Here is a 24,988-nt window from a genome sequence, read left to right as displayed (position 1 = left end):
CCCCTTTAGTACTGAGTGTATTAAAATTTGTGCAACACGCAAGAGTATCCAAAAGCTTTAGAAAAGCCTAGAGCAGCAGGAGCACACAGCACCATCATTATATTTAGTACTAAGACTCTGGTTAAAGGGGCACAACGTAACCATCTGTATGCAAACACTGCCCAAGGCAAAGATATTGCTGGCTCCGGAGCTTTTTGACTTTCAGTTGAACTCCTATTTGACATACAAACAAATAACACATATAAAATATAGACACTTTGCACACATACATTTCTGTTATTACATAGATATCACAGACATATCTCTATTCTTTATGGCTCAGTGTTTATCATTTTGGCAGTGGACTTGAGCCTAATAAAGACCATGTTGTAGTATCATTTAACAGTGGCCTACAGCATAACGTCTTTGGCTTAGCAAAGTAGCCATAAATGACCCTTATGGCTAAAAGGAAAATTTTACTCTTCATCTTCTTCTTCAGTTTCATCATACTGGGGTCCCATGACAAAATGTTGTGGATATTCAATGCCACATTCCTCAGCAAATCTCTGCCAACGTGCATCATCACTCTCATGGGTTATGTATCTTTGGCCAACTCTGGTTTCTAATTCCCGAAGGTCCAACCAAGTCTGAAAGTCCTGTAGAAAAATAGTTAAAATGATTTAAAGTGTGCATAGAATATCTGAAACAATAAAAAATGAATAGCCTTAATACATTTAAAATAACTAGATTTCTGTCTAGATTGTACTATTAAGCAAAGGGTTTCTATGCAAAGCTTCCCAACTGTGGAAGAAGAACACAGGGGGACCTCAGCTGTGAAAATGCTTTCCACAGTGGAGGGAGTACCTTTCTGCATACCATGTACTGAAAGCTCCTTCGTTGTGCCAGTTACAGCGAGGAGTGAGCTCTGGCAAAACACAAGCCACAGAAGGTCAGAATATGAAAGGATAATATTACAGCTATTGAGACATTTTTTTTCAATGGTGACAAGGTTATTCTAAAGTATGAAACTAGTCAAGAAACAAAATGGTATTTGCGATTTTTTTTAACATCATTTTTTTTATTAAATTGTTTTAAGTCCAGCGGTGCTTATGCAGTTATATTGGCGTACTGACACTGTTTCAATGAACTTGACAGGTTAAAAGCTAAAACATTTGAAAAAACGCACACAATTAACTTCATCACCTAGTTAAAAAAACAACTTTCCCACTTTGATGAAGCTACTGAAACGATCTCAGAATGCAATATCACATATCACAGCATGTTGAATCAGGCCCAGAGTCTAATATACTGTATTTTCTATGCAGTAGACAACTTTGCTCATTCATGTACTTAAAGATTTGATAAATCTAAAGCTGGCCATAGATGGGTAGAGATTTGAAGGAAAATTCATAGAAAAGAAGGTAAGAAAGTATTTGCATTTTTCTAATCATTAGTTGGTCAAATCAATGTTCTTTTTTCAACCACAGTGATGGGAAAATTCAAAGGACTAGTTTGGAAAATTCTTCTCGAATGAAAGCATTTCTAAAAAAAACAATCTTTGGAACCACAAACTTTTCCTAAGAATTTTCCTTTGAAATTCTATCCATCTATGGTCAGCCCAACTGAGATATTTTGGTCATTTGTGGGTGCTTGTGGGCAGAATAGCCACCACCTACTTTCTGGGTATCATAGAAGAATGTGCACACAAAAACAACCTGGCTGTTTCTCCCACTAAAAAAAAACCCCATTATTCCTTATTCAATCCCCATAAAGCAAAAAATGTAATATTACCATTTAATGTCTGTGAAAGGCTAGGGCATCTGATAATTCAAGTCCAGTGGTCTTGCTACTAGTGACTACAGTAATTTTAAGAAAACAAAACTACCTAATAACTGAAAAATCAGTTCTGCTGGGCTGATCCTTTACAAATGAGATAGCAGCTGACATGGCCACCTACCTGCATCCATGGGTGACTAAGTGCCTTGTCCACACTGAATCTTCTTCGGATTTGCACTTGTAACAAACTTGTTATAAGGGCAATTGCTAAAAAATAAAGAAACATTTGTTTACAAAGCGACATATTCCCATATTAATGTTGCACTAGTGATTTTACAAAATGAGTACAGGTTAATCAGATCAGACCATTTATCTACCCATTTTCAACCTTGACAATCTTATACCAATCATGATAGGTAGGTGGTTAAACTGGTTTCCCACCAGGGATGTTATTTTTGTCCAGTTTTTGTTTTTCATGTTTATATATGTGTGATAAGGTTGGTTGGTTTCTGTAAAAAAATATTCTGGTAGACTAACTAGTTTCTAATGAAATGAGCCCTAAAATACATGCAAGGTCGTGACAGAGGTTTTTTCCCCTAGGTTTGGGCTAATGTGAATTGTCATATTTAAAATTATCTGTAAAATATAGTCCATCCAGTAAGGACACTAGGTTGTTCACACAACAGACACAAGCACTCTTTGGGACTGGTGAAAATAAGTTTAAACTCCAAATCCAGAATGGGTTCTTTGGTGTAAAATCTGTGTAATTGTAGAATTGTCATGCATATGAATGAGTTCTAGCAGATTCAAAAACTGTTTCACAAAAGGTCTGGATGTGTTTCTAAATGCACAAAATACTAATGTTTGTTTAAAACAAATGCCACTGTACTGACTTGAGCTCTTAGCTAGGCATTCCTCTTGGTATACCCTGATGCCCTCCCCAGCCAACAGTCTCCCAGCACTCTTGTGCTCTTTGGTATTGTCCCCCATTGGGGTGCCAAACAGCTGCCTCTTTAATGTTTTTTTCTCCCTGACTGTTAACATGTTGCTTACACCTAGAATTTTACCCTACATCTGGGCAGCATTATAAAGGATTATCCTTCCCTTGATGTTTGCTATGTACCTTCTTTTAACCTGGCATGGTCTTTTCCATGCTTTAGCTCTGTTACATTGCACTTTTTATTCATATGTACCTTGCATTTTGTCTTGTGCCTTTGTATTGAAACTTTTGTTCTTACAATAAAATACTTGAACAAGAGAAATAACACTGTAGAGTGTTCATACAGGTAGTCACCTACTTGCTTTGAGAATCAGGAAATTTTTTTTCCCTATTGGCATAAATCATATCTAGCTTTATGTGGGTACTTTTTTGTTTTAGTTGAAAAATATATGTATATTTTTTCAGCTTGACTAGAGATGGCCATAAACTGAACAAAATCTGGTCAATCCAGCAAAAACCAGACGAGTTTCAATCAGTGTGTGGGCTGTCTAACTCAACAGAACGATCAGCAGTAGCACCTGCCACTGTCAAAATACATTGTCCCAGCGGGAGTATTCCTACATTACGTTTGTGCGGATGGTTGAACAAGAAATAAAAAACTAACAATGCTTCGCCAGCTTAACTCTGACTACTGTATGTAACTAGGAACACATCATACTACTGAAACTCTAATAAATCCCAAAATGTTAAGATCTACATACCATCATTTGAAATTTCATTCCAGGGGTTCTTTGGAAACATAAAAGCTGCATTTCGGATCTGATCATTTATATCTTCATCTTCATTAAAAGGGAATGTGCCACTAAGGCTGACATAGATGATTACACCAACTGACCACATATCAAGGGATCTATTATATCCACTGTTCCTTAAAACCTCTGGTGCCAAATAAGCTGGAGTCCCAACAACTGACCTTCGGAAAGACTTTTCACCAATAATGCGTGCAAATCCAAAATCACAAAGTTTAACCTTGTTACAAAATGAAAAAAAAATATATCACTTATTAAGTTACACTTAAATTAGGTAATTCACACTAAATTAAATGCTTTTACCCACTTCAAAAACACTTTCAATGATAACATTAGATTCAATAATATAAATAAAACGAACATGCAGTACTGTTTGTCTAGTACACAGGCAACATTTCTATCCATAGTAATATGAATATACAGATTCTGCTTATTTAACTGATAAGTTTAAAGCGGACCTCCAGCTTTTCTGTATATTCAGTCTTGAACAGGCTTCTCTCCTGTACTAAAATGTCAACACTGTTCTTTAAAAAATGCAACACATCTGAAAACGTTGTTGGCACACATCAATCTTAAGCATATTCATGCTTGCATTTTTGCATATATTATAGTAGGAAACATTTCATAGAGGCGTTAATGAACCTCTTGCTGAAGGGATGAAATTAGAATAATTATAGAAACCCTGTCAGTTTAAAAAAATCTTCAATATTTTCTGCAACAACCTCCATTTTTGAGTGTCTTACTGTATTTTTGCATTTGTATCCTTTCTTTTTAAATTCACAATGTCTCCGTGTGTAATGAAAAGGGAGTTTGTGTGCAGACTGGTATGCCATGTAAACTTGAAGGAATTATAGCCTTGCCAGTTGATGACTTACTTGTGGAAAAGGATCTTCTGTAGCCAAGAGGACATTTTCTGGTTTAAGGTCACAGTGAACAATATTCTTTGAGTGAAGGTGTCTCAAGGCCATTAATATCTGCAAAAAAAAAAAAGGAATTCTAATTATATGTTAACAATTGGAATAAAACATATATGTTATTTGCAAATGGTATTTGTACTTAAATTAATTAGGAAGCTCTATACATTATATCATTTAGCAGTACATCTGCAGTATGTGTACAAAATACTAAACATAAAAGCAATAAGGATAATTAGTAAGATTTCCATACTTGTCAACATCATGGCAAAAAAATAGCCCCAAATTATTTGGCAAGAAAGACATGTACTAAACTTTAAAATCCTACTTTTTATTTATCCATCCAAGACTAAAGCTTAGATTTACAATTACAGCTCAATAGTAAAGTGTATCTAAAGGCATCAAACACAAGGAAAATAAAAATCAATCCTTACACGCTGCTAGTGAAAACCTATCATTTTCTCAGCAAGCCTGAACTCCTTTGTGATTCACACAATACAAAGAATTCTGTAAATGACCCAATGAGTGCAGAGCTACTTACACCTCCCCAAAAGATAGATAGATAGATAGATAGATAGATAGATAGATAGATAGATAGATAGATAGATAGATAGATAGATAGATAGATAGATAGATAGATAGATAGATAGATAGATAGATAGATAGATAGATAGATAGATCACGTTAAAAATAAGAGGGTTTGGTCGCACAGATTTGCAAACATGTGTAAGCTGCAGCGGCCACATCAGGGCACCCCAGATTACTGTGGTCCTAACTCTTAAATTTTGATAGTCTCCCAAATTGAAGCATTAATATAGCAGTTGGATAGATTAAAATGATACCAAAGTCTTTGTTTTTTTTAAAGTTAAAAATAACAAACATGTTATACTTACCTGCTCTGTGCAGTGGTTTAGCACAGAGCAGCCCAGATCCTCCTTTTCTTGGGTCTCTGTTTGGTTTATCTGGCCCTTCCCTCCTCCCGAGCCTAGCCACAGCTCCCTGTGTCCATTCAGACATGAAGCCATGGCCTTGTCCGGCCCTCATTCTCTCCTCATTGGCTGAAAGACTTTGATTAACAGCAGTGGGAGCCAATGGCGCCACACTGCTGTCTCAGCCAATGAGGAGGGGAGTTCCGGGCAACCGAGACACTCCTGCAACATCGCTGGATGTAGGTGGACCTCAGGTAAATATTAGGGGGGCTGAGGGGGGCTGCTGCACACAGAATGCTTTTTATCTTAATGCTTTAAGATAAAAAAAAAACCTTCTGCCTTTCCAACCACTTTAAAGGCAGGGGAGTCTGCAGGAAGCCAAACCCTGTTTAAAGGTATAAGAAGCACAGGACACCCAAAAAGGGCACAATGGCAGCTGGAAGTATCCCCTGCATATCCGCACCAGTTCTGGGCACACCTCCCCAGGGAATGACTAGGCCTTGCTCAATATTCAGGCTGGTCATTTGAATTCTCCCTCCCTGAGCTCTAGAAATGTCTTCTAGAGGCAGGTGGAAACAGCAGCCCAACTAGTGCTACATATATATATATAATCATTAAAGTAATATAAACTATGTCTAATATAAAGTGCTCATTGCCAGTGACAATCTGTAGTATCACTTGATGCAATCTTCAACAATCAAAGGGCAATAGTGCTTCTAATTCATCTAGTCCAGGGGTCGGGAACCTATGGCTCTTTTGATGGCCGCATCTGGCTCGCAGACAGAAGACAGAAATAGATATTGCAGGCCCCGCGAGACGCTGCCTTACGGCGCCTCTACAAACAGGCCGGCGGAGGAGGGCGTGCACAGCAGCATGACGTCACACCAGCAGAGGGAGAGTGCGAGCATCTGCGCACCAAGCACCACCAACCCGTCCCAGGCCCAGCCCAGGCCTAGAGCGTGCGCAGACGGGACAGGCGTGGGCGTGGCATGGACTGACTCTCTGTCAGTGAGAGTGTTGGTCGGTGAGGCGGCAAGGCAGCATATGCCAGCCCAGCAAGCAGCAGTCAGAGGAGCCATTACCAGCATCAGTGGAGTCACCGGTAAGGCGAGGCAGCAGAGGAGCCAGACACAGCCAGCACACAAGGAGCAGGCCCGGGGACATAGATTTTAGAGGTGGAAGGTAAGTGGAGCAGTGAGTCCACTGCACATTTGCATTCTCGTACCACCCTCACATCCCTAAAAATGACAACGTGGACTGACACGCTGACAGAATTTTACAGTTGAACATGGCAAACATGTATAATACATGTCAGTAAGTTTGCTTTGTCCAGCTGTAAAATTCTGTCAGCGTGTCAGTCTACATTGTCATTTAATGTTTATGCTTTTAATATCTTTTGTTTCTTGACAATGGGAATCAATGTACTTTAAAAGTGTTGGTCTTACATAAAATGCACACATTTACTTGTATTTAGTTTCAAACATATTGTGTTAACTGATTTACCCATGAATATGAATATTAAATAAAGGTTCCCGACCCCTGAAATATAGTGTATGGCTCTCATGGAATTACATTTGAAAATATGTGGTGTTCATGGCTCTCTCAGACAAAAAGGTTCCTGACCCCTGATCTAGTCTATCACATACAATGTAAATTCAGAGCAGTTCATCAATGTATCTTTGATCCCTTAAATCAATGCATCAGTGATACTCTTCATATGTGTGGTTTGCCAGCAGTGCTAAGTACTGCTCAATATGGGTGTTCACTTTTGTTGGATCTCATATGGTTAATAATTCCAGATAAAGCCCACCGATTGTTAAAAGGTATAAATGGAATAAATGAAAATCTATTCAAAAAATATAAGCGCTTTATTCCCACTAGCCAAGACTTTATTAACTTTATAGACTGACTAATGACACATAGTGGACTTAAAGTGTTACTAAACCCAGGACCCTGCATTCATTATATCTAGTCTCCCACAGTACACAGAACATGGAAATGCAATTACTTTAGTAAATATATACTGATAAATACCTTTTATCCTCAGCAATATAGAGCAGTCTTGTGACTTCTATACATTTCTGGTTAAAGCTTGTAGGAGGAGTTTTCATTCTGCACTGACTGTCCTTTCAGAATAAAGGACCTCTGACCCTCTATCTGGACAGTGCTGATTGGCCCTGTGCTGATCACATGCACCCTCCCAAGAAAAGAAAACTCTCTAGCAATACACACCAAACTTAGCATGTACAGCCTGTCCCATGGCTCTGTATTATAAGGAAATATACTGGGGACAGTGGAAAGAGAAGAGGATTGGAGGAGACAGGATCAAACAGCCTTTTTACACAATGCGGAGGATTAACTCCTTAGGTTCCACAGTGAGTATAACAAACATGTTTTACTGCATATAGAAACTCATTTTTTCTGTTGTGGGTTGTTGTGGGTTTAGTAACACTTTAAAGGTTTAGTTCAACCAAAGTTAGCTGGAGCCTAGTGGGTTGAATCACTCCTTGGAGCTATATATGTGTTAGACACTAAAACAAGCTTACTTACTTACAGGGTGGACCATAGTGTAGTAATGTTAATATTATCCAAATCACATATACAACAAGAATAAAACAGCCAAGCAACCACTAAAAATACAGTTACAACTCACATATAAAGCAAGCTGCCCCTCTGGTACTAATGTGGCGGCGTGACGTCAGCACGTATACTTTTCCCAATGCAATCGCATCTTCAGGGGCCTCTAGTGCTAACTGATAGCCATCTTTCTGTAGCCTTCTGAACTCCTGAAACCTCAGCCATGTTTGTGTGGATAAAAAAGAAACTTACCTTGTATAATTGATCATATTTACAGAATGTAGACTAAACTGCTACTGAAAAAAAATCTAAAAAAATAAATAAATGGTCACAAAACTATACTGATGATCACCTTGGTTTTAAAAAAGGCTGTGTTTAACACATTTAACAAACCATATAAAATCGACCGGCTATATCGCCATTAATATTTTTCAAAAAATTACCAAATGGTATATCTCATTCTCTCTTTGAGAAGTCAATGGTGAACATTATCTTCAAATTATAATAAATAAATATCCCAAACATAGATGCAGTTACAATCAATCTCATATAGTACTTATATAAAAATATAAAAAAAACACTAATGGTGTAATAGTCACATATCTTAAACATTCTCAATTTAATCAAGATAAGTTATTATTACAATGAAAAAGAATATTAAATGATGCGTGAATTATAAAAACAATTTAAAATAAATATCCTTTGGGAGAAGACACTAACGCTTTTGGCAGCCGCTTGCGATAATCGCAAGCAAATCCGGCAGGCTGATTGTACCCAAGTTAAATGGCCGAAAAACCTGGTGCATTCAGCCTGCCCATTAATGGTTAGAATCTCAAACAGTTCCTGCTGAACCGGCTGAGATTTGAACCGTGTATGTCCAGCCTAACTGTGCAAGAAAATTAGCATATGACTGGAGCTCAATCTTAACCACTTCTGGACTGGGCCTTTTTATGACACTTCTTGTTTACAAGTTAAAATCTGTTTAAAAAAAAAAAAAAATCTTTTTTTTTGCTAGAAAATTACTTAGAACCCCCAAACATTATATACTTTTTTTAGCAGAGACCATAAAGAATAAAATGGAGATCGTTGCAATATTTACATATATGTAACCATATATATATGGTTACAGGCTCACAACGCCCTCAACTATTATGGATCAGTATCCATAGTAGTTGAGGGCTTTGTGAGCCTGTAACCATATACATGTTGGACCCTTATGTCCTGGTGCACTTGGGACATTTGTTTATATCACTTGGATCAGTGTCTATTCTTTATCTACCTTGTATTAATTTATTATTAAATTCACATTTTCTTTTCTATAACAGATCATACAGCTTGCTTTGTTTTACTATACTCCTTAAGAAGCAAGCAGTAAACCCGTGGAACATGTCCAGTGCTTCCGACTCCTCTTCCTGAAGTGCTCCCCGTGATTAGGGGAGCCAGGGGGGGGGGGGGTCAGTGTTTTCCTATTATCGAGCTGTATATGATGCTAGATGTCTGTTTCCAGCCAATCACTAGCCAGGTTACATGTATGGTGTTTTAATCTGTTGTACACATTTGTTTTGTATGTATGTAATATTTTATCGATGTATTGAATAAAATAAGTATTTTTATCGAGTTTTGCATATTGTCCTTATGGCACCATGAAAGTCCTGTGTGTCTCCCCCTTTTTGTTTTTCCTTCTTCATCCATGTTTCAGATATTTATTTAACATAATTTGAAGAGGAGATGTACAACACTGACCACTTATATAATGAATAAGACCGTTCGATATACTATTTGATCATTTTTTTTAAACATACAGTTAATGGCGAAATAGCTGGTCGATATATAACATTTTAAAAAACATTTGGTTCATCATTATTATAGTTTTGTGACCAGCTATTGGAGGAGTTCAGTAGGCTACAAAAACAAGGAAAACTCACTGCTCCAGGTGGATTCAGAAGCCTGATGATGTACAGGTGCACGCCTCGGCTTGCCTCCACAGATAATATAGAAGAAATGGCTGCACTCCAAGTATCATCAAAATTCTGCTTTATTTAACCGAACATCCCAATAAGCCAAACAGGTAGACGCGTTTCACACACTAGCTAGTGTGCTTAATCATTACTAGTAATGATTAAGCACACTTGCTAGTGTGTGAAATGCGTCTACCTGTTTGCCACATTGGGATGTTCATTTAAAAAAAACAGAATTTTGATGATACTTGGAGTGCAGCCATTTCTTCTATATAGGCTACATAAAGCTGGGCACTAGAGGCCCCTGAAGATGTGCCACAACAAGTGTTGGGCAGAGCCTATGTGCTGACGTCACACGACTGCATCGCCCCCCCCCCTCCCCGAGTGGCGGCTTTACATGTGAATTGTATTTTTAGAGGTTGCTTGGCTGTTTTATTCATGTTGTATTTGCGATTTGGATATTAATAAAATTACTACACTGTGGTCTCCCTTATGTGCTCCAGTTTGTGAGCTTTGTGCATACAGCTGCTGATTGGTTTTACTACCCTCTGGTGGAAGAGCAAAGGTGAGAAGGGAAGATCGCTCCATCTGTTGCAAATGGGAGATGGTGTAATAAAGGAGACATCTCCTGTGTTTATTCAGGCTGTTTTTGCTGCTTTACATTTGCAGCCATTATTTCTGGTGAGTGACTGATTTACACGTTGATTGGTTGTCTCCACAGGCGGAAAGACTTAACTTGTGATTGGATGTGAATGACAGAAGTTTATTTCACTGGAATTGACTATTTAGATTACATATTTGGGACCTATATTTACTTATATATAAAATTGTTCTATATTTGTTTGCACTTTGTTTTCTTTTCTACACATGAGATATAATCATATTTGAGGCGCTGCAAAAAATATTTATTGTAGATTTGTTTTAGGGTGTGTATACCCATACATAATGTCACCAGCACACTAAGATCTCCAAAAATGAGTCCAAAGCTTTTATCAGGGATCACATTGTTACAGCAGAAAGTAACTTTTTGGAGCTACGCAGGACCCTCCATCAGGCATACTTTATTTACAAACCCTTGCAAACAATCTGCCCGTATGGAGGTAGGGGCTGAAAGCTGCAGGGCTTGTCTGCAGTAGCCTGACCTTTCACCCCTGATCCACTAATCGCGGGTGTAATGCTTTTCAAGCTTCTGAGGGAAAAGATAATAAATTATGCAAGTATGTGCATTTATTTTTTCCCAAAAGGTGAACTTAACCTTTAAAGCACCCATGCAATGTCTAAATACTCATAGCTCGTTGGCTATAGGAATAGAAATCTATGTGTGGTATTTCAGTCACTTCCATCACAAAATATGAATATTATCATTTCACAAAAGAGTTCATAATTGTTATGTTTGCAGGCAGTTCAGTCTTCCCCTTTCAGAATTTACCTGTGTGACAATAAATCTGGTGATTCTCTCAGGAAGTCTCCCCTTGTCACTTGAGAGGATCATTTCCAACATGTCCCCATGCAGCTTCTCCATAACCACATAGATGCGCTCTGGAGTCTCACACATAGCTTCAAGGTCAACAACCCCATGAGAACGCAAGTTCTGAAGAAACAAGAAGTCACTGTGTTATAAGGGTTTCTGTGCAAACTGGGTAGGCATGGTGTATAGGAATGTTATTAGTCATCAAAATAGTGAATTCTCGAGTATACAGCCAAAAATGAGTCATGTTTGGGTGGACTCATTTTTATATCCATTGTGCCTACATCAGATGCAAGAAGATTGCCTTTGATCTTACTGGATTTTTGTGTCCATATTGTTGCAGAAGGGTATGCAGAATGCAGGTTTCAGATGTCTTTTTCTGAAGCGTTTTCAGTCAGTCATTTATTAATACATTACCACAAGGCAGAGGTCACAAAGGTGTGCATAGTGTCGTCAAAGACCATACGGTTCAAAAAGGTTTTATGGGTACATGCTATAAATTGAAACCCCACTCAGACCTCAAGACCCATGATCCAAGGACAAACCGGTTGAAAGTGAATGAGACTTTCCTTGATGATCAGGAAGTTATATCATTTTTATAGGTACTTTAATACATATAGTTTTTGGACTGCTTTAAAATATATCACATTTATGTTAGGTACACTCTATTCCTTGGAACTATTCTAGCCTTGAATTATTGGGGAAAATAGTGAAATTACAATGAGACTGTTGCCTACTGGTAACAGAGACACACAACCCATAAACAAATGTGTTAAAGAATTTAAATAAAACAACATTTATCAGTCTAATAAAATGATCTCTTATTACCTGTAATATGGCCACCTCATTTCTGAGTTGACTTTCTTGTCTACTAGGAAATCTGAGTTTATCAATAATTTTTATTGCAACATCTCTCCCAGTTTTCCGATGCTTTCCTTTAAAACAAAAAAATACATAAATAACATAAATAATTTTAGGTTACACTGTAGCCAGGTGCGGGGCTACTAAGATGGAGGAGAGAAAACATTACTGAGTACACAACAGGTTGTTTATTTCCCCTCTTATGTTTATGTTCTGATCATTGCATCACCTTCCTGCCTCTAGGGAGGTTGCCCTTCCTGTCCCTAAAAGCAGAGGATCTTGGGACATGAAAACCCTCAGCAAACACTTATAGAACAGTGAAGCAGCCCAGAGACTACAACTTCCATGAGAACCAGAGCAACAGGGGATTCTGGGATAGTCTATAAATGTAACTGTAATTGGCAGGCTCGTGGACTTGCCTTGGAGACATTGGAGAGTTTTTTTCGGGTGTTGCTATTCTGCCAGCTGCTGCAGGGAGATAGGGTGCCACAGTATTTCCCCATCCAGCATTCAAGTGACACCGCACAACCCAGCGCCAAAAACCCAGAGCCACAGTTTTCATCAGCAGTGAGAGATACAGAGACATCCAAACCAACAGTGCCGAAGCTAGACGTTCTTTCAACCGGGTCAAAGACACCAGCACCCCCCCTTGACCTGAGAGAATTTTCTATCCACACACCCCCAGCTTCTGCCCAGAGAGAGAAGTTCTAATGTTATAAATAAGTCAAAGGATGGTAGTAATAATAGTATAGAAGTAATTTCAAAGTTTTGGTAATAGTGATATGCTGGTATCAGTAAGGCAGGGGACGGTGTCATCAGGGCAGAGGACGGTGTCAGCAGGGCAGGGGACAGTGTCAGCAGGGCAGGGGACAGTGTCATCAGGGCAGAGGACAGTGTCATCAGGGCAGAGGACAGTGTCATCAGGGCAGAGGACAGTGTCATCAGGGCAGAGGACAGTGTCAGTAGTTTTTATTTTTATTATTTCTTACAATTTTAGGTTTTATTACTTTTTACAATATAAACAGTTCACTATGCTTCAGTCATGAATGAACACAGTGAGCGATCAGTACCAATGATCAGTACTAATCACTCACTGTGTTCATTCAGAAAAGAAAGGGGCTGATAAATGTCTACTGGCCCATTCCCCTGCTCTCCATCCTGACACATCCCCACAGCAGCTGGTGGGAGGGGAGATTAGGGAAGAGGGTCAGGCAAAAAAAAGACATAGAACCTGGACAGGAGAGACGGTGGGAATGCCACTTACTAGACCCAATCGGCTGCATTTTTCCTCCTGCACTGCTGAATGCCAGCCAGCCAGAGATGAGAAGAAGCTGGCTTTCAGCAGCTGCAGGTGGAAAATACAACCAATCGGTTCTATTAAATGCTGCCCTCCTGTTCAGGTGTTACAGGGAGGTCACAAGGGCCCCCTGGAGCACGAGGAACCACAGTCTGGATTTGAATAATGTGTCCGAGTTTCAAGCGGGCTGGAAACCGGACACAAGTTTCAAAACCCAGACCGGTAGCAACCCTAGTTTGGCAGCACCCCTCTCAATGCAGCACCTGAGAGACACATGCCCCCTGCCCCCCCCCCCCCCCAGGTGGGACGCTGAACCTTTCAATCACGTGGCTTGCACCTTCCTGAGGTAAATTGTGTTTACAGCATGAATTTTTGGATTTATTTTCAATTGGACTGTTTTTCACATTTTTTTGGACACTATTGTTTGATACACACTGGTGATTCACTCGACCTAATTTTTGATTTACACTTGTCAGACCTTTGTGTGAATTTATTCTGATATACTTTGTTTTTATCACCTACATGTATATGTCTATATGCTGTGTTATTTACATGTTTTTGGGTTAGCGCACCTGATTTTTACCTGCACATCTTATTCATATTCACTCTAAGGTAGCAGCATACCCCTATTTGAATCAGCGCACTTTTTTCACATATTTCACTGTTCCTTGTTATCTGCCTTAATCCATTTAATTTCTAATATCCATTGACTGTGTATTGTTACGTGCAGATTGTTTCCACTAAGAATCCGAACTGCTTTGAAGTATTCAATACAATAGTGTTGACTGAACTTTACTTTTACTGCCTTTATTTGAGCTGGGTATTATTTGTGGCAAGGTTGCTAAGTATTGTTTATAAAATCCAAGACTGAACATAGGAGTGTCAAAAAGGTTGAGGTGTTTGCAAGGTCAGGGCAGTTCCAGAGGACAAGCATCATTTATTGGTTTCTATGGGGGTAGCACTACAACAAGAATCAAACATTATCTACAATTCATGAAGAAATATAGTATTATGCCTCTCCATCATGCATATCAAAGCTTACTTGTTTCATATGGCAACAAAAATGTTTTTAAATCCCACGGTTGTCGAACAATCCAATATCTGATGGTGGTAATTCATAAATATGAGATCTGTTTATAACCAGTGTGCTCAAACTATGTTATTGTGAGATTAACCTTTACTATAGTCAAATAATTGGCAGCTTCAGCTTACAAGGCAAGGTTTAGCTGTAGATAGAAGACAAAGGTTCAGTTCCCAAAGCTTTAACAAAGAGATAAGGATCCACATTTCAGCCATGTGAGTGTAAAGCTGGCCATAGATGGATCAAATTTCAACTGGTTCAACAGGGACTGGCTTATAATTGGCCAATCTATGGCCAGGCTAGTTGTACTTCAGTACAACCAGTCTGATTTTTTGCATGAGACTACTGCCAGTGGTTATAGCCGCTGACAGTAATCATTATGTTCTGCCAGCAGGGAAGACTCCCCGCCAGCAGAACACAAAAGGGTTGCGAGGGGGGTTACACTGAATGTGTTGATGTGGGAATGGAGCGATTTTCATTCCTGCAACTCATGGTTACAGGAAAGAAAATTGCATCATCTATGGCTTGCCTAATTTTCAAGTCTGATTGGATGCTGCTGAAAAAAAAACATAATTTATTAACTGGAAAATAAGAATCATCATGCTAGTTTGTTACCCTTGTAATTTTAGCCTATTATACTATATATTCCTATTCATTTAAACACATTTTAAAACAAACTTCACAGTTGGCCATAAACAGCACAAAACTCTCCCAAATGGATGGCCAAATATTACAATTAAGTAAAGGACTGGGCACTTAGTACTAATTTAAGGGGCAAAAACAAGTTCCTAACCAATGCACACATTTACCAGTGATAGTGTGATAGGACCAATTAAGGGTGAAGGAAGTAGTTGAATTAGTATGAAAAGTAACATTCCTCTATCCACACAAAAGAGCTGGATGGATGAATCACATTGTATTCTGACAGCGTCATTCGCCACTCTTGGAATACACTGATCAGTGGCTGCAGCTATTTGCTGCTGCTTATTGAGAATCATTTTCCAACCTGATCCTTATGCCTTCCACTCCTTCCTAACCTATCTGGATAACAATCTATCAGTCATAAAATAACCAACAAGGTTATGTTAAAGGGAAAAAATGCTTCTACCTAAATATTGAGAGGTTCAACACTGTTATCCTAAAATAGAAAGTATTACCATTGTTTAATAAAAAATACAAAAAGTGTTTATTCCTTATTTAAAAGAATCTTTCATGAAAAGAGGAAGGGAAAGAAATATCTTACCACCATAGACAATGCCAAATTGTCCTGAACCTAGAACTTCATCTGGGAAGATCTGGTACATATGACTGATATCCTGGGAGAAAGAAAATGTACATATATAAGATTAAGGAACATTCACACCACAATAAAGTGCAGGAAAGATGCCTTCTGTGTGGGTTCTTTGCATTGCGCTAAAACGTACTGCCTTTTGTGATCTGCGGCGGATGCCAATCACTGTTAATGGCATCCAAAACACAGATCGCAAACAGTGCATTTGCAGGCCCCAAATTGCAAGGTAATACAATACTATGCGATTTGGTGCAGTGTATTTTCTTAAAGGTATTGAATGCACTACTTTTTGCACATTCCAGTGCAATTTCAGCCTATTCATATGAATGGCCTGCAACATCACCACTTCATGGGAACGCACTGGAATGCATTCCCAGAGTGAACTGGCCCTAATACTAAATCAATTACAAAAAACTGCTGTTTATAAATGATATAGGATAAATATCTAGAACTTCAAAACAAGTAGTATACAGTAGGTATAAAAAAGAATCACCCCCTTTAAACGAATCACATTTGTTGCTTTGCAGCCCGAAATTAAGACAGACACAGTTTTTGTTTTATCCAGCTGTATTTACTGGTGCAACTTATAACATCCAAGTGAAAGATATAACCCCAAAACGTCAGAAAAAAAAAATCAAAAACTGAATCACTGAGTTGGAAAAAGGATCACCCCATTATGTCAGTTATTTTGTTAAACCACCTTTTGCTTTAATTACTGCCTTTAGTTTGTTAGGATACTAACTTTGCACATCTAGACTTGCTAATGCTACTAACTTTGCACATCTAGACTTTGCATTATTTGCCCACTCTAGTTTGCAGAACTGCTCAAGTTCAGTTAAATTTGATGGTGACCATTTGTGGACTGCAGTCTTTAAGTCATTCCACAGATTTTCAATAGGGTTTAAGTCTGGGCTCCACTCACTACTTTTCATACTTCAGTTAGGGTAGTGAAGTCTTAATAATACTGTGAATGATGGACAGCATGATAAGGCAGATACGTCCCCTTGTTCACAGCCCATTGGTTTTTTCATAGAAGCAATTGTTTACCCTAAGGACCTATTCACACCTATGGATTTGGAATCATGAGCAGAATTGGCACGATTCTGCCTGTGATTCCAAATCACACAGCAATTTGTGGCAAAACACCCTACGGGCATTTGGGTGCCAGTCAGTCTCAATGGCACCCCAAACACAATGTGATTTTACCAAAATTGTCGCGCGGCATTTACGGCAAAAAGCGCATTAAAAAAAAAAAAGCAAGAAACTCATCACCCAAAAAGGTGCAGGATCTTCTATTGCATGCCAAATGGGCTTACGGCAGCCAATTCAAGTAAAATGTGTGTAAATCACTAAACACAAAATTGCAAGCAGGAACATGCATTCCTGCTGTATGAAGTGTGAATAATGCCTAAATGCTACAAGTAGGCCATGCAGTGCAGCATGGTTATTTGTTAATCACTTTTTGATCAAATGTTAAATAATATAGCATATGTTTATTTTAATTTTGCTGTGTTTTTTATTTTTTAATTTTTGTTGAAGAAAATATAGGTAATTCTAATAGCTTTTGTAAAAATAAAATGGGCACCAGTTCTCAAAAAAATCATGGGGAATTGGAGAAAGTGCAGAGAAGAGCAACCAAACTAATAAGAGGCATGGAGGAGCTCAGCTATGAGGAAATATTAGAGAAACTGAATTTATTCTCTCTTGGGAAGAGGGGATTAAGGGGAGATATGACCAACATGTACAAATACATAAGTGGTCCATATAGTGAACATGGTGTTGAGTTATTCACTTTAAGGTTGTCACAGAGGACAAGTGAGTACTCTTTATGTCTGGAGGAAAAGAGATTTAATGTTCAAATATGGAAAGGCTTCTTCACAGTAAAAGCTGTGAAAATGTATAAAAAGACTCACTCAAGAGCTGGTTCTGTCCAGCTCAGCTGATTGCTTTAAAAAGGCCTGGATTCTTTCCTAAATGTACATCATATATGTAACTGGATACTAATATTTTTAGGCAACAGTGATACAGGAAATATCCAATTGCCACTGGGGAGATCAGGAAGGATTTTTTTCCCCTGCTGGAGCAAATTGGATCTTGCTTTGCTGTTTTTTTTTTTTGCCTTCATCTGGATCAACTGTGGGTAAAGGACAGTGTATATAAGATTGTCATTTTTTTTTTCTTTCCCGTTTATTGGTTAAACTAGATCAGTGATGGCGAACCTTGGCATCCCAGATGTTTTGGAACTACATTTACCATGATGCTCATGCACTCCGCAAAGGTTGCCATCAGTGTGTATGTAATATTCAGTAAAATGCATGATTCTGTAGATTTAAAGGAATGCCTAGCTGCAAATCCTCACCTTTAAAAAGGAAAAGGAATTTTTTTTGCACTCCATCTTGGCTCTGCCCAAGAGCCATTTTTTTATTTTTTTCAAACGTTAAAAAAATTAATTTTAGGCCTGAAGATCACTTAAAACCGCAAAACAGTATATATTTTCTGAAAGCAGAGAGATAACATTTGGGCCAATGTACCAGGGGTGTGTGGAATCGATTGGACGGCTTCCACCTGACAGCAGACAGTTGGCTTGTCAGATTTATACACACTTTGTGTGTAAAACCCCACCTCTGCAGCCAATGTATGGCATATGTCAATGGCTGATAAGGAGTTGATAAAAAGGTAGCATGTACTCAAGAAAATGTAAGTCACTATAAAAAAAAAAAAGATATACAACTCATTACAGTTGTATATTAAAGTAGTATGTGAAAGTAGAAAGCTAGTATGTGAACGTTTTGTGTAATATAAATCGACTTACCAAATTTTGTTGTGGTTCAAGATATGCTCCTATGGAAAATGAAGTAGAAAAATATAGACTTATTTATTAAAGATAAATACAGAACATTTTTTTTTAAGCTATATCACCAGTCCTCTCCCTAGTTAGCTGTGTAATATTCCTAATGCTGCATATATCAGTTCCTGGCTGCTACACAGCTACAAGGGTATGTTTTGATTCTTTTAGTTTGCTGGCACACTCATTTCTAATTTTATTTGTCTTTTGTTAATAGGTTTACAACTGATAAAACTCTTAATGTAACATGTTCCCTTCATTTAAAGAAAACTCTCTTAAAAAAAATGGTCCCCTTTCAGGTTAATGTCATAATGTGATAGTATGCATACCACATTAATTTAGCTGTATAGTGCATCCTACCAGCGGCGTGCTGTCACCGCTGACAGGGCTTCAGTCTTCACTCGTTCTTCCTTTCGGGTTTGCGTGCTCCAGCCGTTTGAATGGCCATGCTACGATGACGTCACTCTGTATTCTGCTTTTCAACACACTGTAACAGCTATTTCATATTTTTGAAATAGCATACAGTATTTGTACAGATGCTCATTGAACGTCATATTTTCTAAAATATTCTTACCATCCAAGTCAAAATTTGTCAACTCCCATCTAGCACCTGGATATTTATGGTACAGGTTCTACCAGAAAAATAACACTGTAAACAAAGACATTTGTGGTAGCATTATTTTTTTTCTGTTACCCTATAGCAACCTGCTGTAAAACTGGGATGCGGTTTTACAACAGAACACAAATTTAATTGGTTATGAGAACAGAACATCTTACCTGGAATACTTGACTGAGGTGACTTCTTTGGAGGGCTGCTCTCATCCATGCCTGGCATCAGGGCTTTTCGGATCATTCTATACCAGGTATCTCCAGAATCTGCTCTATTATGCCCACTTTGTGGAGTGGAACGTCGCTCTCCCACATAAAACACCAAAGTATCTGTCAGTAACTCAAAGCAATGAGGGGTCTCTCCATCTTTTGCAAGCCCATTGGGTTTAATATCAAATGCCTCAATGTGGAGGATATCAGACAGGGGGATTTCCTGAAATACAATTTAGTGAAATGTAAATTGAGATGTCTTACTGGAAATTCTGGCCAGCAACTAGATTTATATGTATATCATTTTCTATACGTAAATATGTTAGATATGTAAAATTTGTGATCAGGTATGACACAGACATAAAGAGTCCTACCCAAATAGCAAGCAATGTTGCTGCAAGTTTGAAAATGATTTGCTAAGCTATTGGTAGACTTGCCAGGCTTCACAAGTCACAATTGCAGCAGGTGCACATTGTATGACTTCAGATCAACTTTCTTTGCAAGCATTCTGCAAGTCTGCTGCAAGTTCTGGTTCAATTATGTAGTGCAATAGTCATCCGACCACAGGGGTCACTGTGGCTGAATTTTCATGCAGTATACTTGCAGAGCTCTTGCTGTAGACTCACCACTGCAATTTACAAAGAATGCAATAAGAAATGTAAGAGCACAATCAAGGCGGCTAAGATAGAACACGAAAGGCACATAGCGGAGGAGAGTAAAAAAAACCCTCAAGTGTATAAATAGTAAGAAAGTGGGGCCAGATCATATTGGCCCCATAAAGGATGATGATAGGGATTTGGCTAGAAAGGACAGAGAGAAGGCAAAGTTTTTGAATCAATTCTTCTCCTTAGTCTTCACAAAATAAACTGCGGGATACAGTAACCAAGACTGTAAATTTAATAACACATCACAGGAAGCACCCTAATGGCTAACAGAAGACAGAATCAGAAATAGACTTGAAAAACTTAACATAAATAAGTTACCGGGACCAGATAGCTTACACCTGAGGGTTCTTAGAGAACTCAGCCAGGTGATAGCCAGACCACTGTTTCTAATTTTTATGGACATTATGGACAGTTTACTGACTGGAATGGTACCAGCTGATTGGAGAAAAGCCAATGTGGTACCAATATTTAAAAAAGGGCAGAGATATATCCCTGGGAACTACAGGCCGGTTAGCCTAACATCAAAAGTCTGCAAGCTATTGAAGGGGATAAGGGACTATATACAAGATTAATGAAAACAGCATCATTAATAGTAATCAGCATGGATTCATGAAGAATCGTTCTTGCCAGACCAATCTATTTGCTTCTATGAAGAAGTGAGCTGGCATCCAGACAAAGGAAGCCCTGTAGATGTGGTGTATCTGGATTTTGCAAAGGCATTTGATACAGTTCCCCTAAAATGCTTACTGTACAAACTAAGGTGCGTAGGTATGGATCATAGGATGAGTACCTGGATGGAAAACTGGCTTCAGGGGTGAGTCCAAAGGGTGGTGATAAATGGTGAGTACTCGGAATGGTCTGGTTTGGAAAGTGGGGTCCCCCAAGGATCTGTCCTGGGACCAATCCTGTTTAATTTATTCATAAATGATCTAGAGGATGGGATAAACAGCTCAATCTCAGCATTTGCGGATGATACTAAACTAAGCAGGGCAATAACTTCTAAGAAGGATGTGGAAACCTTACATAAAGACCTGAACAAAATAATGGGGTGGGCAACTAAATGGCAAATGAGGTTTAATGTTGGAAAATGTAAGGTAATGCATTGGATGCCAAAAATACAAAATTAAAGTTACTCATTGGGGGGGGGGGGGGGAGAACCTCAGGGGGAATCTAGGTTGGAAAAGGACCTAGGGGTCCTAGTAGATGACAAGCTCAGCAATGGTATGCAATGCAAGCTGCTGTAAGCAAAGCCAACAGAATACTGGCATGTATTAAAAAGGGTATTTACTCCAGAGACGAAAGGATAATTCTTCCACTCTACAAGATTATGGTCTGGCCGCACCTTGAGTATGCCGTCCAGTTCTGGGCACCAGACCTCAGGAAGGATGTTCTGGAACTGGAGACAGTCGAGAGAAGGGCAACTAATAAAGGGATTGGAGCACTTCAGCTACGAGGAAGGACTCCATGCATTGAACTTATTCTCTCTGGAGAGGAGATGCTTGAGAGGGGATATGATATCAATGTACAAGTACCTTACCTGGCGACCCTAGCATAGGAAACAAACTTTTCAGCAAAAAGGAAATAAAAAAACAAAAGCATGCGGGCATTCACTAAAATTAGAAGAGAAACGGTTTAACCCAAAAGTGCAACTTCCGCTTTAAATACTGCTGACCCCCTGACATGCCACATTTGGCATGTCATGTTTTTGGGGGGGAGCGGGTACCTAGATTTGACAGGTACCCGCTCCCACTTCAGCTCGGGCCACCTAGGCGGCTCGAGCGGAAGTTTTCCTCTCCCCCTCCCTCCCTGCAATTTTCTGGGACACGTCACAGGTCCCAGAAGATTTCCCGGCCATTCACAATTCACAATTTTGTAGCTACTGATTTTTATTAAACACAAAAATGAGTGGAACCCCGCTTTAAACTGCATAAAGGGTTCTTTACTGTCAGAGCTTTAAGGATGTGGAATTCTCCTCCACAAGCAGTTGTATCAGCAGGCAGCATTGATAGTTTCAAAAACTATTACATGGACACCCCAATGACCACAACATACAGGGGTATACAATGATCAACATAAACACATACACACACACATTGAACTGGATGAAATGGTCTCTTTTTCAACTTCACCAACTATGTAACTATTAACTTTGCTCTTGCTAGAGACTTGCCACGCATATTTGCTACAAATTGAAAAAACGTGTCAACTAGAACTTGTGCTCTGAAAGTGTACAACTTGCCAGTAAAAATGTGCAGCAAGTTAACAGACTTATGATTCAACACTGCCACAAATTTGTGGCAAGTTATCCTTGCTATCTGGGTAATGGTAATTTGCATGCAGTATCCTCTACTCTAATGTGAAAGTGAAGTTGGTAACTGTGGCATAAGGGTAACAATTAAATATAGCACAAGATGTTTTAGAAATAGAACGATTAATATGGGATATAATTAGGTTTAGTGATGGCAGTTGTATTACAGAAGTCTGTGTGTGCACTGTCAACAGGTAAAAAAAAGATGCAGAGAACTGAAGTTTTAAGTTATGGATTTGTAAGGAAGAGCTACAGTATGAAGATACAAAAATCAGATCTGGTCAAAATAGATGTAGATACAGAAATCCATTACAGTCCGGTAAAAACAGAAAGATAAATTGTAATGTTGCTGTATATACAAGTGTGGAAATGCAATAAAGTAGTGTGTTGCAGTCAGTTGTGCAGATGTAGAAATATGAAGAAGAATGATACTGGTTATGAAATTTCTGAGGTGGGTATAAAGATTATATGCAAGATACTTGTTCTGAGATCAAGAGTGGTGTAGCTTGGTGTGAAGATTTAGCAATCAGTGTACAAGAATCAATTATAGGACCTGGGACCTGAGGCAGGTACCCTGGATCTCCCGCAGCATACCCCAAATGTCAGGCATGCAACGGTCATTAAAATTGCATTTGATTAGTAAAAATATTCCCTGGGTCCTAGTACATTTTCTATTAATAAACTCCATATTAAGGAGAGGCACTGTAATTTAAAACAGCACGATTACTGCTGTTTATATAGAGTCAAAAGACAAACTCCAGCCCTCCAAATGCTTCTCTCATATGCTGGATCCAAGTGCTGGTTTGGAGTCAATGACTCCTGCACATTTCTTAGTATAATCCGAAGTAAAATATGCACACCAATGATGTCTTCACAGGCAAAACTTTAATCATCTGACAAGCTTCAGCACATGGTTCCACTCCCAGGACCACGCCTCGAACATCGAACCTCGAACCCAATTGGCTTAATTATAGAGAAAGGTCCTTGCTGTTACATAAGGCATAACTTCTTCCTAGTACCCCCAGTACTCTTCCTACCAAACAAACTGATTAAAGAAAGCAAAGCACACTTTACCTATTCATTCTTGGACTAACCTGATGCATCAAACCCATAGTCTAAGGGTTTTACATGTATAGATGTAATTTAGTGTTCAAAGTTTATCAGTAATAACTTTGTACTACCCTCCTAGGTAGGTGCTAGAGAGAGAGAGTATAATTTTAAATCCTTTCTGCTTAACAGAGGGATTGCAGGTACATCTATATTGTTCTCTGCCAACCAGGAAGCAGGATGTGCTAGTGAGGTCTGCTCAATGTGCTCAGGTGCAACTCAGTCTGTCTGCAGAGTGTTTTACACTGGTCCAATAGGGAGGCATATTGGACAGTGGGAGGAAACCTGACATATGACTGCACAGGCGTTTAGTACAGCCCTGGTGATTTGGCAGAGGAAAGTGCCTCGGTGCATGCTGGGATACTGTATAAATGCCAGGCGCACATGTGCTCGGGGACTTTAAGCTGGAGAGCGGAGTCCCAGAGGGAGGGGGCGGCTGCCTCCTCCTCTGTAGAAGTACCATGCAGCCTCAGGTTGTCGAAAGCTAGAGAGGAACTGAACTGAGAGGTCCTGTGGAGCTGACTGGAAGGGGACACATTGAAGGTTCTGATTCTGCAGTACAGCGAGTACAGATTTGTGACAAAGGGCCTGACACGAGGGGAGCCACCCCTGCAGCTAGAAGAGTATGTGGACGGGTGTCAGTAAAGGGGATGCTAGTGAGTATCCTGAAGAGAATGTAGATCACCAAGTCTATTGCTGGAGAAAAAGCAAGGAGACTTAACACTTTCCATACATGTGGCAGTATGGTTGAAGCAGTGTGACTGCTTCCACAAGCAGCCTGTTGAGGCCAAGTGAGAGTTGCCCTCATCTAATGAACATAGTTCCAGTTGGAGTTTCCCACTATTCCCTTCTCCTATCCAAGTTCCACAGTAAACACTAAAAACCAATACCCCTGGATTGGTTATTGAGCATTGACCCATTTGGATAAAGGATGAATGTGTGAACTGTACGCTAAGTGACTGTTTGCTGGTAATCAGAGGAGGTTCAACAAGTCATTATACAGCAAGCCCTATGGGGACAGGGCTACATTTGGGGGCTCGTCAGGGATTTCCTCTGAGTTACAGCAGCGGTTGCTACCGAGACTGGCTGAGTATCTGCCCAAGTAACACTATGTCTGCCAAGTAAAGTGCTGGAGTGTCAGTGGAGAAAGTAATGTCTGCTCTACAGTAATCAGTGCAAGTGTGCTTTCAAGTCATGGTCACGGCAGTGGTTTCTATTGGCAACGACTGGACATTTACCTAGGAAACACTAGGCCTTCTCAAGTAAAGTGCTGGAGTGTTGATGGAGAAAGGATGTGCTGTTTTGTAGGAGAAAATTGTGTCTGCTTTACAGTAACCTGTGCAAGTGTGCTTTCAAGTTATGAT

The 24,988-nt window shown here is 39.2% G+C and overlaps 1 protein-coding gene across 1 annotated transcript in view; it reads right to left on the bottom strand.

Annotated features, from left to right (window-relative positions):
* Nucleotides 1-261: 261 nt before the first annotated feature.
* LOC309564891 (serine/threonine-protein kinase D1-like) overlaps nucleotides 262-24,988 on the bottom strand; it is a 165,476-nt gene continuing 140,749 nt past the window's right edge. Inside the window, exons 10-18 of the mRNA XM_082269580.1 lie at nucleotides 19,503-19,767; nucleotides 18,693-18,721; nucleotides 15,833-15,905; nucleotides 12,179-12,285; nucleotides 11,312-11,473; nucleotides 4,380-4,478; nucleotides 3,457-3,724; nucleotides 1,937-2,022; nucleotides 262-635 (exon numbers count right to left, since the gene is read on the bottom strand). Of these exons, the coding sequence (XP_082125706.1) occupies nucleotides 456-635; nucleotides 1,937-2,022; nucleotides 3,457-3,724; nucleotides 4,380-4,478; nucleotides 11,312-11,473; nucleotides 12,179-12,285; nucleotides 15,833-15,905; nucleotides 18,693-18,721; nucleotides 19,503-19,767 (1,269 nt within the window). The 3' untranslated portion in view covers nucleotides 262-455. The remainder of the gene's footprint in view (nucleotides 636-1,936; nucleotides 2,023-3,456; nucleotides 3,725-4,379; nucleotides 4,479-11,311; nucleotides 11,474-12,178; nucleotides 12,286-15,832; nucleotides 15,906-18,692; nucleotides 18,722-19,502; nucleotides 19,768-24,988) is intronic.

Source organism: Pelophylax lessonae (assembly GCF_965119305.1).
Source record: "Pelophylax lessonae genome assembly, chromosome: 10".
Classification (NCBI taxonomy): domain Eukaryota; kingdom Metazoa; phylum Chordata; class Amphibia; order Anura; family Ranidae; genus Pelophylax; species Pelophylax lessonae.
This window is presented reverse-complemented; position numbering and strand designations above follow the sequence as displayed.